The sequence below is a fragment of the Schistocerca nitens genome, chromosome 9 (assembly GCF_023898315.1).
Source record: "Schistocerca nitens isolate TAMUIC-IGC-003100 chromosome 9, iqSchNite1.1, whole genome shotgun sequence".
Lineage (NCBI taxonomy): Eukaryota > Metazoa > Arthropoda > Insecta > Orthoptera > Acrididae > Schistocerca > Schistocerca nitens.
In genome coordinates, this window is record NC_064622.1 from 102,039,113 (window position 1) to 102,057,961 (window position 18,849).

The window sequence follows — 18,849 nt, forward strand, 5'->3', positions numbered from 1 at the left end:
GAAGGGTTGGGTTGGGTTGTTTGGGGGAAGAGACTAAACAGCGAGGTCATCAGTCTCATCAGATTAGGAAAGGACGGGGAAGGAAGTCGGCCGTGCCCTTTCAAAGGAACCATCCCAGCATTTGCCTGGAGCGATTTAGGGAAATCACGGAAAACTTAAATCAGGATGGCCGGACGCGGGATTGAACCGTCGTCCTCCTGAATGCGAGTCCAGTGTGCTAGCCACTGCGCCACCTTGCTTGGTGATGAGAAAGGAGAAAGAATAATTGAGTTCTAGTAAATTTCAGCTAGTAATAGTGGATACTCTATTCAAGAACAAGAGTGGAGGTATACGTGAAAAAGGCCCAGAGACACTGTATGATTACAGGTAGATTACATCACGATCAGACAGAGATTCCAAATTTAGGTACTGGATTATAAAGTGTGCTCAGGATCAGATATAGACTCAGATAACAATTTAGTAATGATGAAAAGCTGGCTGAAGTTTAAGAGAATCATCTGGAAGAATCAACATGTAAGTGATGTGCCAACATGCTGAGGGATGATGAGACAAATTTCAAGTTCACTAAGAATGCGGATAGTGTGATAAGGAATACCAGAGTAGCTAGTTCAGTTGAAGCCAAGTGGACATCTCTAAAACAGGCTATCAGAGATGCTGGCCAGAAAAGTAACTACGAAGAAACCTTGGGTCACAGAAAATATGCTTCAACTGATCAGTGAAAGAAGGAAGTACAAAAATCTTCATGTAAAGACAGGAATACAGCCATATAAATTGCTGAGAAATGAAATAAATAGAAAGTGCAGGGAAGCCAATGTGAAATGACTGCAGGAAAACTGTGAAGAATTAGAAAAAGAAATGACTGCTGGAAGGAAGGACTAGCTCAGCATGTAGAAAAGTCAAAACAACCTTTAGTGCAATTAAAAACAAGAAAAGTAACATTACAGGAGCATTAGAAATTCCAATGTTAAATACAGAGGAGAGAGCGGATAAGTGGAACGAGTACTTTGAAGGCATCTATGAGGGGGAGGAATTGTCTGATGACTTAGGAGAAGAGGAAACTGGAGTGTATGTGGAAGAGATAGGGGATCCAGTATTAGAGTCAAAATTTAAAAGCTCTTTGGAAGACCTAAGATCAAATAAGGCAGAAGGGATAGATAATATTCAATCAGAACTTCTAAAATCATTGTGGGTGAGAGGCAATCAAACAACTATTTAAGTAGGTGTGTAGACTCTATAAGACTGGCAACATACTATCAGACTTTCTGGAAAACATTATTGACACACTCCAAAGATAGCAAGAGCTGATAAGTGTGATAAATACCATATGATCAGCTTAATGGCTCGTCCATCTAAGTTGCTGACAAGAATAATATACAGAAGAATGGGAATGAAAACTGAGGATCTGTTAGATGACAATCAGTTTGGCTTCAGGAAAGGTAAAGGCAGCAGAGAGGCAGTCCTGATGTTGCATTTGATAACAGAAGCAAGACTGAAGAAAAATCGAGACATATTCATAGGACGTGTCGATCTGGAAAAAGCATTTGGCATTGTAGAATGGTACAAGATGTTTGACATTCTGAGAAAAATAGGAGTAAGCTATAGCAAAAGATGGGTAATGTACAATACTTACAAGTACCAAGATGGAATAATAAGATTGGATGACCAAGAATGAAGTGCTCGGATTAAAAAAAAGAGTGTATGACAGGAATGCAGTCTTTCACTCCTACTGTTCAAACTGATATATCAAAGGAGCAATGATGGAAATAAAAGAAAGGTTCAGGAGTGGTAAATTCAGGATGAAAGGATACCAATGATAAGATTAACTAATGACATTGGTATCCTCATTGGAAGTGAAGAAGAATTACAGTATCTGCTGAGCAGAATGAAAAGTCTAATGAGTAAGAATATGGACTGAAAGTAAACCACAGAAAGATGAAAGTAATGAGAAATAGCAGAAATGAGAATAGTGAGAAACTTAGCAAAATTGATGATCATGAAGTAGACATGGTAAAGGAATTCTGTCAACTTTGAAGCAAAATAAGCCATGACAGATGAAGTAAGGCGATAAAAAAAAAGACTAGCACAGGCAAAAATGGTTTTCCTGGCCAAGAGAAGTCTACTAGTATGAAACATGGCCAGATTTGAGGAAGAAACTTCTGATAATGTACCTTTGGGGCACAGCATTGTATGGGAATGAATCATGGACTGTGGGACATCCAGAACAGAAGAGATTGAAGCATTTGAGATGTGATGCTACAGAATGAGGAAATCCTTCACAGAATCAACGAAGAAGGGAACATGTGGAAGACAATGACAAGATGAAAGCTCAAGATGTTAGAACATGTGTTAAGACAGCAGGGAATAATTTCTTTGGTACTAGAGTGGGCAGCTGTAGAGAATAAAAACTGAAGACGAAGATAGATACTTCAATAAATACAACAAATAATTGAGGATATAAGTTGCAAGTGCTAGTCTGAGATGAAGAGGGTGTCACAGGAGAGGAATTCTTGGCAGGCACACCAAACCCGTCTAAAAGAAAAGGTGGGGTTGGGAGGGGGAGGGGAAGGGGGGGGGAGAGGAGGGAGGGAGGGAGGGGGAGAGAGAGAGAGAGAGTCAGCACTTCTGATGCCCCATGGTAACCACACACACTTTTTTGTTGCCACCATTGGGTATTATGGATGGCTATTTTTTCTTTATATCCCAGCACAGCTTTTGTAGCTAACAAAAGCTTTAGTACTGGCTATTGGCAAAGGACATTTTGTCAGCCTGTACCACAGCAGAGGAGAGCCACGAATCTACTTGGAAATCTTGTTGGCCTTTATTCATAATTCTGAATGATATTTTATAATCAAATATCTGTTGTAGGATTCTGTGAACTATGACTGCTTAAAATCAGCCAATAAATGAAAGAAACAGCACTACTTGAAAACTGAAATAAAAATTTTATTAAGTAAATATCATACATTGTATAGATATGTGTTTCACATACTACACTGAGTTACTGGTAACACGCAAACAACAACATGTCATCAATCTCTCTGAATACTGCTATTAATATATCTTACAATCTAACAACAGTAATGAATCACAGTTTCAACTAAGACATAATGACTATTTGGTGCCATAGTACACACAGCAAAATGAATTTGCTCACACCAAGTATTCCCCACATCACACACATGCACACATTTTCATACTTTCCTTACTGTCTTGTACATCTGAAGCCATTGTCTCAAACACACACACACACACAAATATATATATATACATGTACATACTTTACAGTTAACAGAACTGTTAAGTACAAGGTTTGACAATAGTATATTTACATACTAACGATACTGTATATGTGTCAGAAACAATTTGTAACAGAGATCTTTCCTTTTCTCACTTAAAAGTTCAAAAAATAATGACAACAAGATTAAAGTTATATCTTAGTTACTTCTGGATAACTGTTTTTGCTAAAGAAGAGTTTTTACAATGAAAAATATAGTCTGAAATACAAATATTGGAAAAAAATACATCTCAGGTTTGACCTGCATTTTATAACCTTTCTAAAGCCATGAAAAATACTGGCATCTGAAAAAACTGTCATACATTTCACTATCACTATAATATCAATATTTTGGCTACAAAGATAAATATTCTGAATCTGAAAATGGTAAATAAATCATAATACAATCCTATAAACCAGTTTCACAAAAGCCACAGGACTTCTCAGTCATGGTGTCAGAAATAAAAATGTTAAACTGGATGTTATTACTAAACTTTAGAGAATTCATGTGTTTCAGTAGCTGAATTCCATTACTGATGTGTATTGTTTCAATACTGGCAAGATTCAAAACATGTATCACATGGTTTTTACTAGCCTTTGTCACTTTTCACATCTTGCAGGGCAGAAATTGATATGCTTGGTGGGAAGGAAATGTTAGAAAAGTAAAACTGCCAATACAATTGTATGAAAACTAGAGCTGAACAGAATTTCAAATCCCAAATTCTCAAAATTATAATGGTGAATATATACATGCAAAACAATGATTTGTTTTATGATAATTTGTGCGGCCTGTCCTCTTAGATGCTTTGAACTCACATATTCATTCATTTTCATCAATGTTTCTGGAATGTGGCTACATTTTGATAAGGAAGACAATTAGGTAAATACATTCAGTTTGGAAGATCAATGGATTTCTGTAACATTAGGAGATGGAAAAGGAGGAACACTGCAGGTGAACTTCAAGGTTAAAGCTTGAGTGAATGGACATGGGTTAGTACTTCTAGCAAGTTGCTGTTTTGACACATCATTTACATTATAGACATAATCTATTTGCACCAGAAACAAGAAATAGAACAAATAATAAAAAACGCATTAGTGAGTCACTGAATAAACCAACTATCTGCTTCAGCAGACACTCAATTCCATTTTCAGTTTGAAATACACTTGCTGTTGATTTTATACTGAAATAAATCAGTAAATAGTGAACATACATTATGCAAACACTACCAAAATGAAATGCCCCGATTTTGTTGGGCAGACTGCAAATACCACATATCTCATCAGATTAGGTACTCTGAGATTCAGGGATTTGATACTAACATTTCAGCTGGAGCTAAAACTGAAAATCAAATAAATGAACTATTTTCAGTGCTATTTAAACAATATTAAATTATATTTAAACAATATTACATTAGCACAGCTAAGGTTACCTCGTGAGAACACCATTACTCTGTGGATTGACACCAACGACAAGGGGCTGTTGTTCCTTCGGTCTCAAATTGACTATGTCCAGTCCATCTGTTCCAGGATTAATTTTTAGGCTCTCTGAACTTGGATTCCGCTGTAGATTTGCACGGAGTGGTCTTATTGTTTTCAGTTTGGTTGTCCCACTAAAGGAAAAGTTTACACCCAGGCAGCTGTCAAGTGGATGAACTTGTGTGGAGGGAGATGTTGGAGTCACATTTCCACTGTCACCACTGTCATCAACAAGTTTCACAATTGGAGTTGTCAACTCATAGGAACTCTGAGACGGCCGAAGGGGCTTTGGCTTGGATGCCAGAGGGGATTCAGATTTCAATGTAGATGTGTCAGATAATGTTTTAATTGTCTCTGGAGCATTTTGTCTCTCTGTCTTTACGGTACCATTTGGCTGAGCCATCTTCTGCCCCATGAGACGGGTGTCTGATGTTTGAGAATAAGCCTTTGTAGAGCCACTGGAGGTAGCAACAGCATTCGGTTTCTGCTGTTTATTATTATTGTGAGTATTGCTGAAAAGTGATGACACTCCAGTGAGACGGGCAGAAAGATTTGGAGAACTGAGTGCAGACTTCAGGGGATAGGGAGCATGTCCACGATGCTGTGAACTCAGCTCGTCGGCAGCAGAACTCGACCTCTGAACTTCTGTGGCTGGTGTCTCAATGACACTTGGTGCTGGAGTTTTAAGTGCTTCAATCTTTGGTTTCTGTGTTGTAGACTTGCGTCTCTCTACAACTGCGACTTGCTGAATTAAGCGCCGTACCTCTCCTGGAATTTCTATATCCTTTCTTGTGTCTACCAGCTCTGAGATGAAATTTCCCATAGTTGTAATGCTCACTTCCAAGCTTCGAACTTGTGCTTCCAGCTTGTTGATGGTTTGTTGCTGTCTGTGGGTAGCACTTGTAGCAATCTAAACAAGAAATTTGATATAAAAGATTTGTATCTTTAATAAAAACAACCTAGATGATTGTGGTATGAACAATGGAGATGAGAAAATACATATTAAAACAAACAATTGTATTAATATTTAATGCTCGAGGTTTGCTTCCTGTTCTTTGGGTAGGAATACACAAATATGCTTTATCAAACAATGGAAACTCCAAAAAGTTCAACAATGGAAAATCCAGAAGGGAATGCAACAATATTATGAAAATAATCAATTTTTGACAAAATAAGGTAACTGGATAGATAAAAAAAAATCTACTTAGCAAGTGGCGGCAGAACACAGATATGAAAGATTATAATTAGGCAAGCTTTCAGAGCCACTAGCTTTTGTGTGTGTGTGTGTGTGTGTGTGTGTGTGTTTTCTATCTCCGATGAATGCCCTGTTGGCTGAAAGCTCATTTTCTGACAATCTTTTGGTTGTGCCTGTCTGTGAATCACCATCTCTGCTATATGGTGAGTACCCTAAGTAGCAATCTATCTTTTCCTTATGTTGCAAATATGTAACCTTTTAATTGCTCCCTTTATCTATTCTTTCTTTCCAAATTATTTAACCTGTCATCATATATGAATATATGCGCAGTAAATTTGCAACAGTATTAATCCCTCTGTTCACATTCGAATTTATCTCTATTTTTTCATATAATTACCAAAACATACCTCTTCTTTTGTAATACAGTTAATACAATTCTATAATGCATAAGTGGTTCTGATCAATTTATTACAGGTAACTTTCTGAAAATTATTATGGAACATTTTGCAAAGTACTACATGAACTTGATGGTTTCAAAAGTGTAACATCCTTATTACTGTAGTGACTGCAACAAGCGCTTGCACAGTTCAGCCAGCCACTGTACTATGACCTTCTAGCCAAGTTATTAACCAACAGCATAGGCTGGAAGGTGGCACTCCCAGCACAGTTAGTCAAGCTGCGAGCTTACAGCACTGGCCACTGTGCTGCGCTGCTAGCAGACAGACGTGCTGTCCGCCACTGAACTATAAAACTGGACCCCAATAATAGAGGGTGCGGGTTTTGTGTGCAGTTTATATCAACAGTATTTTCATCCCACTGTGTGCCCAATTTAGTGAAGACCAACAGGATTATGTAGCAGAGGCTTCAGATGTGTCCCAACTGCTACAACTTCACTAGATTTGCGTATAATGCATACTCACACAGACACAGGATAGAACATGTTAATTCGTTACGTGTCAACCAATCGAATGTCAGCAGTAGCTGTTCGTGCGGCGGGATATGCTGTGGTTTCAGTGGTCACCCAATCAACAGACTGTGTAGTGCATTAGTGGTAGCCTTTTTGATAGGATATGTCAATGAGTGCACTGGCCACCCAAGTGATGGAGTGTGTACAGTGTTATTCAGTAGTTGCTCCTCTGACATGCGATGTAATGTGATTGATTAAGTTGTCACCTGTGTGACAGTGTTTTGTAATACTGTCATCATTTCTGTGACTAGTTTCTTATACCAGGAGTGCTAACAATGTTTATTTAGTGATCAATTGTTTCTTTTATGTGACAGAACATGCTTGCTCTGCTTTCTATATAAATTATCCCAAACTATACTGACACATACATGAAGTACATAATTAAGCAATGAACCAGGAATTAAATATTTGATTACTGCATGAAAAAAATCATGAAATTTTAAGAAATGGAATTAAATGTTTGAAATAGTCCTAAATAGTATTATCAGTATAGTTAACTCATAGACATGAACAATGAAAATGCCCAGAACATTCATCTAAGCATGAAGGAACAGGTTTTCTTGGTAAAATTGCTCTCGATATTTTTCTAGTGTAATACAATTCTTACTCATGCCTTGTGAAATTTTAATGTGCAGATCACAATCAAGCGAACGTTTGCACTTTGAAATGCCTATAGCACCCTACTTCAGTACAGGTTATGATATTCGTGTCTTGTTTACTGTGGCGGACTTTATTGTCTTTTATGTTGGTGCTATTGGCCGGACTCACAAAAAACTTTATTCTTAGCTTCAAAACCAACAGTTGGTATTTCAGACAAAGTTGTATTGTAAAGAATTCAATAGAACTCTTTTTTGTACCAACAAGGTGCAGTAAGTAATCTGGTTTGTGCTCATATTATAATAGCATATAAGCTTATGATAGCTGCAAATGTATTTATATATTTACAAAATAAAACTCCACATATGAATGTAAACATTATAAATCAATCCTCCTAATTCTCTTAGCGCCTGTCCAAAGCTCAGAAATAGAAGAGAATATGGAAAGTATTAAGTGCATTGGAAGCACTAAGCAAATGCTGTGTGGTGAGCAGCGGACAATGCAGCAAATGAGGCAAAGCAGGCACCATCTCTCACACCACAGCCAGGGGTCAGTTTGTACATCAGTATGGTTCAATTTGACATGCTTTTCATTGGGCTTATGCTCATGACTAAATTAGTGTAGTGGACTGACAAGGCAGCCAGTCCACAGAGACGGGTAGCCGAAAGGGCACACGTACACACACGCCGACTAGCGCGAAGTCTGGAACAGGATACGTGATGAATGTGATAAAGAAAAGAACGTAGCTACTAGAACACTTAACTTTTATATCGTCCTTTGGTATACAGCATTCTTGATGATACAAGTGAGACTCTTTAGATTCATGAAGTAACTAATGGCGCCTTGCTAGGTCGTAGCCATGGACTTAGCTGAAGGCTATTCTAACTGTCTCTCGGCAAATGAGAGAAAGGCTTCGTCAGTGTAGTCGCTAGCAACGTCGTCGTACAACTGGGCGAGTGCTAGTACGTCTCTCGAGACCTGCCTTGTGGTGGCGCTCGGTCTGCGATCTCACAGTGGCGACACGCGGGTCCGACATGTACTAATGGACCGCGACCGATTTAAACTACCACCTAGCAAGTGTGGTGTCTGGCGGTGACACCACAATTAGCTTATCAGTCAAATATCAGGATGAGAAGAAATTGTCCCAGAAACATTCAAATGAATCTACGAGTTCAAAAGAGGTTACTATTTTGGCAGGTCTGATGACAATTGAGGGACGTTGAGAAACGGGATGAAATATTAGATACTTGCCTCCAGTTGTTCTATTAAATTCCTATTTTCCGCCTCAAGTCTATGTACAGTTTCCATGTCCACACGAGGTGATGCCATCTCCTCCTTCAGTACATGGTACTCTACCTCATAATCATGAAGTTGTTTTGAAACATCACTTGTGAAAACCTGCAACAGTAATTTAGAATCACACATAAGCAACACTAGTGCCTCACAATCAATTTACAGTGTTCCACTGAAAATGTCTGGGCTACTTTCACTATAGCCTGAGGAAGTGTAGAAAATTTGTTGCTTATAACACGTTAAATCTCTACTTAGGTCATATATTTATTTCACTTTTCTACTTAATTGTGAAAGTTACTTTGTTTACTTTGCATCACACTATTTTACCACGTAAGTCTGGTGCAAAAATGGGTTTCGATTAAGTTGATGTTCAGTTTTAATCTATGATATAATACTGTTTCTATAAAGAATGTTTTATGTGTACATAATATCAGCAATCAAACATACATTTTAATCTTATAAAACTGATTTATAAAAATATTGAGACAACATACCAAAGCAACATAATGTTACACGTAATCTACGATCACAATTTTTCTGGAATACTATTATACACAACAATGTTAGTGGTTGTCATCTCTATTCATGGTGTCCCAAAGTGAATTACATCTAAAACGTTTGCAGTAGACAAAGAAGATAATCACAGTCGCTTCTTCCACTGTGATTAGAGTTTCTTTCTTTTTCAGCACCTATACCAATTTTAAGACTGTGGTGACTGCCGTAGGTGGTGCAGAAAATACGTGCCACAATACAGATATGAACCTAATACGCTACATAAATTTGATATAAGGAGATACTGATTTAGAAACTGCAAGAAATCTCACCTGCTTCATGATGCGATCAAGTGTAGCTTTGTCAATGGAAGGCACCTTTCCTTTTAGGTAGTCCATTATTTCTTCAAAATTATCACAAGCTAATAGGCCTTCCCTGTGTTCATTTAAGAGAGCAACAGCAACACGAACAACAACATCTGTGCTTTCAAAGAACAGCAAATCTGCAAAAAGAAACACTGTAAGTAGCAGCTGTCAGAATAAACAACCTTATCTTACACATGGATCTCATGCACTGCTCTGCCCTTTCTGATTTTCTTCATACTTATAACAGTTGGTCAATGCTCGGAGGTCAATTTCCTACAATAGCATAACTCAGTTCTCAAAAGAACCTTAAGAAACTACCCTTGAAGATTAGGAGATTTTCCAGTGCTTTTAAGTATAAAGCATGTGTAGACTGTCAACAAATTCATTGGTAGCTCAGTGTGTAGTTTAACTGGACTGTAATCAGAATGTTTGTGGGTCAAATCTCACATGTGGCATGCTTTTGTAAAATTCCATATTTATTAAGAAATGGAAATGCTAATTAACAAATATGGAATCATAATAAAATCTTTTATTTTTTTATTGCTGTATATTAAAAATTTGTACAAAAGCACAAAACATTAAATAGAAAAAGCAAACACTTTTTAATTGCTAGAAACTGAACATAATTATTGATGTAAATAAATTTTTTTTGCTTAATAAAAGGGCATTTCACATGTCAGTATAATTTTAATTTATTTTCAGATGACCAACAATTAAAATTAAAAAAAGATGTTTCTGTTAAAAACTATTGTTCCTTATTTATTAATTAACATTTTTGTTTGTTAATAAATAAAGAACAAAAATCATACAATGCTAGTGAGATTCAGATCAGTGACCTTACGATTATAACCCAATTACAATATTCACTGAGCTACCAACAAATTCGCTAACCTACAAATGTTTGGTACTTAACAGCGTTTAGAAATATTTTCATCTTCGAAGGCCAATTTTTAAGTTATTTTGAGAAATGCATTGTACTACTTTTGGAAACTGGTGTCCAGGTGCTGGATCTTCAAATCCTATATGAAGACATTCAGAGAGGACAGCTCCGTAGGGTTCCCTGATTAATATAAACTGTATCTCGAATAACTGCCAATGGCCTTGCCGCAATGGTAACACCAGTTCCCGTCACATCACCGGAGTTAAGTGCTGTCGGGCTGGGCTAGCACTTGGATGGGTGACCATCCGGTCTGCCAAGCGCTGTTGGCAAGCGAGGTGCACTCAGCCCTTGTGAGGCAAACTGAGGAGCTACTTGTTTGAGAAGTAGTGGCTCCGGTCTTGTAAAGTGACATACGGCCGGGAGAGCGGTGTGTTGACCACATGGCCCTCCATATCCGCATCCAGTGATAACTATGGGCTGAGGATGACATGGCGGCCAGTTGGTACTGTTGGGCCTTCTAAGGCCTGTTTGGACGGAGTTTATTTAGTTTTAGTATCTTGAATACGATTAACTGGGACTTCACGTAAACTGTAGAGGAATTCTAAGACATTGCTTGAAAATGTCAACTGTAGTCAGTCCCTAGTTGCTGGGGTTAATGTTATTTCAGGAGTAACAGATATGGCAAAGCTGTGCTACAGCCTCAGGCAACAAACCATACCACACACTTCAGCAGAAGAAAATATGAGTCCAGTAGCAGTTTTCCATACCACCAGATCAGAGTAGTTATGTGCCACAACTGACTATTCACAGATGACACAAAATGACAAATTTTAGATGAACCAATAAGATTTGTATCTTTTTGATGTATAGTAAAAGCATAAGAAAGGTTCTTTTGGAAATTGCTAGAACAATGCTTTGCTTCCAATAATGTCACACATTTAACTATGAAACAATGACTGACAAGACTGAAACTTCTTCTTCTTCTTCTTCTTCTTCTTCTTTTGACTAGAGTGTAAGAACTTCTGAAAAACAGGAAAACTATTTGGCTATGATGATGCCAAGTGGTGGAGTGATGATGTCAAATTTTGGGGGGAAAGAAGGATGAAAAATGACATTTGTAGCTTATGAGGCTCTAATAAACAGCAAACTGATAGAGTATTGATGTCGGGCATGACACCCCTCAAGTGTTGTCAAGCAACACAATAACTTTGCAAGGATGTTGCCCTCTGATTCCGAACATTTACTGCACAAAAAGAGCAAGAAGCTTTACAGAGCAGGAAAAGCATTATCAGCCAAAAGTTTTGGCACAAAACAGGTTAGTTTGAAATTATTATCTTATGCTTACACAACTGTTTAAATTTTTTTGTGATGATTTATTCTGAAAAGCATAGATAGCTACCCATCACAAATATGACACACTGAGTTGCAGACAAGTACAACAAAAAGATTGTTACATGTTGAGCTTCCAGCAAAAGCCTTCTTCAGAAAAGAAAACACACACACATTCACACAAACAAGCACACCTCTTGCACATGATCACTATTATTTACTTCAGGAAGAGAGGGAGACGTGGTGTGTGGCAGATAACAAGCTCTGCCTCCACATACTGTAAGTACGTAGCACAGTGCAGGCACCACAAACTTGTGTTTTGAGCTTTCACGAGATTCTAATAACTGGCTTTCTTTTCCAAACTGGAGCAGAAGGTAACCCCTGTGATGGGCCACTCACCACACCACTCATTTCCGAAAACATCACAATGAAAATAGTGCAACAAAACACAGACAGTGACAGCACAGGTTAGCGATAAAGCAGACAACAATGCAGTCAACATCAGATAATGGTATGCTGCACAGTTGGCAACAAACATCTGTAAATCTCTACAGCACAAAGTCTCCCGTCTGTTACTGATCAGATCTGGGGAGTCCCCTTGCCAAGTTCCCACATAGTGTGTAGTGTCAGTTATTGAATACGTAAATTTGCTCTTTCATCTCATGCTTACAGATATTAAATCTGTATGCTGTGCCATGTATACAACCTGAATCTTTGGCTTTGTCTCCTAGCAATTCACCTTCTCAGATAGAGAACAAATGGAGTATCTAATCTTATCTCACCCTGTTCACACCTCTATCCAACCAGTAAGGCTGAAATGTCATCAGTCAGCTAATGACTTGAAAACCATTTGGATACAATGCTAATAACAATCCTTTTCAATATCACCACCTTTCCATTCTCATCCCCAGTCCCATGCCTAAGGATGCTAGCCATATCTTACTACCAGAGTTTTTGCAGGAAGTATGTGATACATGTGTGTATCAAGTTTTGTTAAACTTGTTTCACGCATTCCACACTTATACTTGACTTGTAACATACTTCCCACATCGACACTTACCAACCCCTAAGAATGAAATTATATTGCAACTGCCACCATTCAGCTTAGTGACACCAAAAACTATGGCTTCTACATTAATATTAGTTGTTTTCAATTACTTGTACTTGTCACGACCCCCTGCCCCCCCAACCTTCCTCCTACCCACTCCTAGCAGTGCTATGGATGTCCCAGCCCCCTTCCATCGCGCTAGTACTTTTTTTTTTTTTTTTTTTTTTTTCAGATAATCAGTCATACACCTAGCAAGTCTGGTTGAAATTTTTCCAGGCACTGTACAATTATGCTCACATGTCATTAATTTCTACTGCTTTCAATGGAAATCCAGGCTGGACTTTCTCATTCGTAGCATACACAGTCACAATGGCCATGTGTGTATATGAGTAGTGCTTGTGTGAGTACGTGTCAGTTTTCTACTTTGTTAGAAGGACTTTTCTGAAAGCTTAAATATTTTGGCAGTCTTTTTCATTGTGCCTGTCTGTGACTCAAAATCTTCTCTATGTGGTGAGCATAAATCTATCGCTTTTCCACATCACTCTACCATTTTTGTATACATAGACCTCTCCTGGCGAGATTATGGCCACGAGGCCTTCCTCTTACATCTAATCAGCCTTGTTGCTATTTTTTATAAAGGCAGTCAGACATATTTCATTTCTGAAGTTACTTGCTTACCAAAGACTCTGACCACAAAGCCCAGAGGAAACTGCGAAGCAAACAATGTTAGGACCCACGGCGCTGCATAGAGTGTTGGTGCTATATCGTGTGTGTCAAAATGTGCATACAGATCAGGTAATGTGTCACGCAGAAGGCGTGATATCTGATAGAGTTGCACTTGCAGAGCACCCATGTCGGGAACATACTGGCGACGCAAGCCACGCTGGAGCATCAAGTGTCGTAACATCAAGAAAGCACACTCTTCTGACATCTGCAACAGAGGAAAAGACAAATGTATTTGCTATTGATATTCTTAAGGCAACAGTTATGAAAAGAAACAAAATCACGCTGTATAAAAATAATTAGAGTTTAGATGCAAGTTTCCACTTTGCACCAGTTCTACAATTGTTTGTGCTACTTGCCATAATGGAATTCATTGTATGACTGCCTTTAACCTGGTTAGCATGGTGCATTACTGTAAAGTAAGTACTTACTCTGAAGAATGTAGTCTTACTGTTTCAGCACTATTAAGTGTGAAGAAATGACACAACAGAAAATAAAAATTTTCCATCTTACAGAGAGCAGGACACTGAGAACTTAAGTCCTGTTCAGTCACCACACTTTCTGTGGAGATCTGTAGTGACCCATTTCATTTGTAATGTTGGAGAGAGCTTACTCTTAATTTCTCGTAATTATATATTTATTTGGAGGGACTACCACCAAAATCTTGGTACCAGGGCTGCCTTATATTTTACCGTTTTAACCAAAAGGCACAAACCAATTTCCAAAAATACATCAGAAAATTTTAGCTTCGCTTTGCAAAGCAATAACTGATATTTTACTGCTTCAGTGACTTCCAGTGTGCTTAGTCAAGTGTACTTTCTATTACAACCAAAGCCAAAAATATGTAATTTTCTGCTTCCATTCTAGGGATATATATGCACAATACTTTGAAACACATCTGTAACTCTTTTGGAGCCATATATGGAATTGACACTGACTCTCCTCCTGCTCCTCTTCATCTTCGTTCTTGTCAACTGGAATAGCCAAAACTTCAATGCCAGTACACGCAACGCAGACCATCAAAATGTACATATGTTACATTTTCTCCTAAGCCAGGACGACGGACCCAGCTATCATGAAAACCCAAGACCATTTCTCTGGACTCCCATTTTGCAGTTGATTCCCTGGCTGCTTGACGATTCTGCATTTCCTGAAATAGTTCGAAGTAGTTGTTTGGGTAACATTTTTATACGCTTTATCAACCCATGGTTATCACTGCCAAAATTTTTATGCAGGGCCTCTGACACTCTTCAATGCTATTTATCACCAAAATTCTTTGTGGTGTAAAATTTTAAAATAATGAGTTATTTCCTGGTCAAGCAACCGTGATTTCAAAGTAATGTTTGCATGGAAGGAATGAAATTTCAGATTCTCCAGAGGTGGTCGGTTGTTATGAACCGTGCACCTGTCCCGAAAAAGCAGGATTTCTCGCTTGTACTTTTCATGTCTTTGTCCATACTCAACAGCCACTAATCCACACTGTTCTGTTACTATCCACATCTTTCTGTCAGAGCGCTAAGACCCAGAAACTGATCCTTGAAAGCTCTAGTGTTAGCAGCTTTCACTATCAAAAGGGATTTGGTTCTGAGATTCTTCCTTGTTGATTGAAAGCAATGGCATAACTGTTTCTTTGCTGTTTTGCACAAGGCAGCTTTATAATTTCGCTCTTTCTGCTATTGCCACAAATCTGATATACAGCAAGAGTGTTATTAATGTTAAATAACAAAGTGAAACATTAAAAGAAACACACTGCTGCAGCAAGATGTGTTATATTGCCATATACAAATGATATACCTTATTACTGATAGGAAACACCAATTGAAACCTTTCCTTTTCAGACACAGCAGATGATGAGTTTTTAAAACTGATCATGCTCACCAAAAGTACTCCAGTTCATTTTTCCTCACTGTTTGTTTCTTTTCCTGTCAAACCCGTCATTATCTTCAGCTGCCCGAAGACAAAAATTCACAGCTTCCACGACTTCAATGTTGATTTGTACAATTCACTGTTTGAAGTTTTGATTATATAATATTTTAGTCTTATTATGGTTTATTTTCTGGCCTACTTTCAAACTTCCTTGACTAAGTTCTTCCATGAGCTGCCATAGATGCAGACAGTATAATGTCATCATCAAAATGAAGGTGGTGCAGGCTATGTTCCATTAACATGTAATTCTTCCTTTCTGCTTGCCAATACTTATCTTCAGGGGCCGAAATGTTTGGTACTGCCAGCAAGATACAAATAAAAGTAGAAGCGATGACATAATCCTAGCTTTCAGAACTGTTAGTTTCTTCCTGATGAAGGAGGGATGGATAGGTTGGAAAGATTAAAAAGGAAGGGCAGGTCACTGAGATGCTGGAAGGGCAGGGAGTCCCTTTCACCTCTGCCTTTATCTTGTCCTCTCACTAAAGCAGGATTCCTGGGGTCTCTGTGACCTACCCTTCTTTTTTAATCTTCTGAGCCTATCCCTCCCACCTCCTCAAGGAAGGAATTAACAGTTCCAAAAGCTAAGACTGTATCATCACCTTTAATGTTAAACGCGCCTCCTGGCAGTACTAAACACTTCACCTCCAGAAGGTAAGAAAAGACAGAGTTCTGTCTTACTGTTTTCTTGACTGAATTTTCCTTGGATATAATTCCTCCTTTTTCCTGTTTAGGGCACTGAAGATTTGCTGTAGGTCTGCTGAGATTAGTTTTAGTGATACTGAATGTCCTTGTCTGGCCACTCTTTCAATTAAGAATCTCCCATTATCCAGATGACTTGTAATGGAAGCTGCAGTGTTAACTCGTGTATTCTTCAGTCAACTAATGGAGGTTGAATCAATGCCATGTATCTCAAGAGCTATCATGAGAGATTTTGTTGAAATTGGGTTAAATTCTTTCTCAGACTCAGTGAATTCCCATCAAAGTGGTATTTCATACTCCTTACTTAGAACTGAAATTTCATTCACCAGTTGCAAATGATCCACTGTGTTATATCCACTTATAAAGCCAACTTGTTACTTTGAATATAATAGAGGGAAACATTCCACATGGGAAAAATATATCTAAAAACAAAGATGATGTAACTTACTAAACGAAAGAGTTGGTACGTTGATAGAGACAATAACAAACACAAACACACATACAAAACTCAAGCTTTCGCAACCCATGGTTGCTTCATCAGGAAAGAGGGACTGAGAGGAAAAGACGACAGGATGTAGGTCTTAAGGGAGAGGGTAAGGAGTCATTCCAATCCCGGGAGCGGAAAGACTTACCTTAGGGGGAAAAAGGGACAGGTATACACTCGCGCTCACAAACATATCCATCCGCACATATACAGACACAAGCAACATATGTAAAGGCAATGAGTTTGGCCTCTGTACTTCTGCCTTGATTGACATCTCTGCCCAAACTCTTTGCCTTTACATATGTCTGCTTGTGTCTGTATATGTGCGGATGGATGTGTGTGCGCGCGCGCAAGTGTATACCTGTCCCTTTTTCCCCATAAGGTAAGTCTTTCCGCTCCCGGGATTGGAATGACTCCTAAAACCCACATCCTTTTGTCTTTCCCTCTCCTTCCCTCTTTCCTGATGAAGCAACTGTGGGTTGCGAAAGCTTGAATTTTGTGTGTGTGTTTGTGTTTGTTATTGTCTCTATCAACGTACCAACGCTTTCGTTTGGTAAGTTACGTCATCTTTGTTTTTAGATACAACTTGTTACTTTGTTTTATTAAAAGCAAATGAAGATTCTATGTAGTTGATGATACTTATAGCAAATCCCCTTTAATGAGGGAAAGGAAGTTGACAGATCTGTAGCTTTTCATGTGTTGCTTGTAGAACAATTGTAGTACTGCCCCAGTTTCAAGAAATTGCCACAAGACCTTCTGAAAAAAAATTGCAAGTTTCTTTTGCACCATGTTTTCCTCCAGATTTAAATATTTCTATTGACTTACCATCGTCTCCTGACAGCTTTACTTTCTTCATAATTTGAAGGGCTTTATGCACATTAGAGGCTAGCATTGTTTCCAAAATTTCATGCTGATTATTATTGCTCTCCGACCCACATTACTATCTTAAACCATACAAACATTAAAGAAACATTGGAAATGTGATAAATTTTAATTGCTGTTTACTATGCCATCTTAAGTAATGAAAGATAACAGCTACCTAACATAAGCTCTGCTTTGATTTCTTCATACGCCTGTTGTTGGCAATTATTTCTATTACCAAATTTTTGTTTTGTTTTCTTACATCCTTTTAAAAAGATTTACAAATAGTTTTGTTAACTTCAACATTTTTCCATTATTAATTGCCTGAAACTCTCATCTCCTCTCTTTAGTAGTTTTTTTGTTCCATTATCTTATTTTCATTTTCTCATCTTTTAATTTCTTCACCAATACAACACCTTTACCTGCATGTCTATGTACCTTTGTTAAATAATTGCATCTTCTGTTTATGTCCGTATAATCTTCAGTTGCCAAGAAGCTGACTTGTCCCTCATTTAATCAGTTAAGCCTCCTCATTCTTAAATATTTTCCCATTATCTAAATTTCTTATTATGAGTCTGATGAGTTACTGAGCTAAGTATTTCATTAACTAACTACTGAACAAACATTATGGAATGGCTTTAAGTGCTATGAAAGCAAATGCATCTTACACACAAATTTTCATATGAGATACTCACATGCAATAGGAGAACACCAGCTACAAAGCTAAGGCCTTGACAGTAACCAACTTCTGGATCAAGGAGAGAATAGGCCTTCAATAGGTTAAAGAGTGACAACTGTCCAGGTCCTAGGGGCCGTGAGAAGAATGGATGACTAGGAAACGTTCGTCCTGAAATGCAATTAGTTCTCTATGTGAATGCAAAGATAAATGATAAATAATAACAAACTTTTGCTATTTATGGACGAGAAAACTGCATACTAGTCTGAAAATTTTCATGACTTCTTTATTCTATGTTTCCTCTTTTTTAAAATCTCATTGCTTCCGTAACTTCAATGAGATAATTTCAGATTCTCACCATGATCTGAACTTTACACTAAGTTTACAATTACACTAAGTTTACAGTTGTTATTAAAGCCCAAAATGAAATTACAATGACATAAAGATATAAAAGACTATCGCTTATCAACAGACTTATAAGTATACATGAAAGGTGACAGTTTCTACATTCTGCACCTATACCTCTTCTTTGCAAATCATTGTCATGTATGCAACAAATCTTTA

General features: G+C 37.9%; 1 protein-coding gene across 5 annotated transcripts in view; it reads right to left on the reverse strand.

The window, feature by feature from the left end:
- Positions 1-2,922: 2,922 nt before the first annotated feature.
- LOC126204398 (TBC1 domain family member 4) overlaps positions 2,923-18,849 on the reverse strand; it is a 914,874-nt gene continuing 898,947 nt past the window's right edge. For all 5 annotated transcript variants that reach the window (XM_049938770.1, XM_049938771.1, XM_049938772.1 and 2 more), the window contains 6 exons: positions 18,305-18,456; positions 13,595-13,847; positions 9,627-9,796; positions 8,761-8,907; positions 4,705-5,660; positions 2,923-4,613 (listed from right to left, as the gene is read on the reverse strand). In XM_049938770.1, the coding sequence (XP_049794727.1) occupies positions 4,598-4,613; positions 4,705-5,660; positions 8,761-8,907; positions 9,627-9,796; positions 13,595-13,847; positions 18,305-18,456 (1,694 nt within the window). In that variant the 3' untranslated portion in view covers positions 2,923-4,597. The remainder of the gene's footprint in view (positions 4,614-4,704; positions 5,661-8,760; positions 8,908-9,626; positions 9,797-13,594; positions 13,848-18,304; positions 18,457-18,849) is intronic.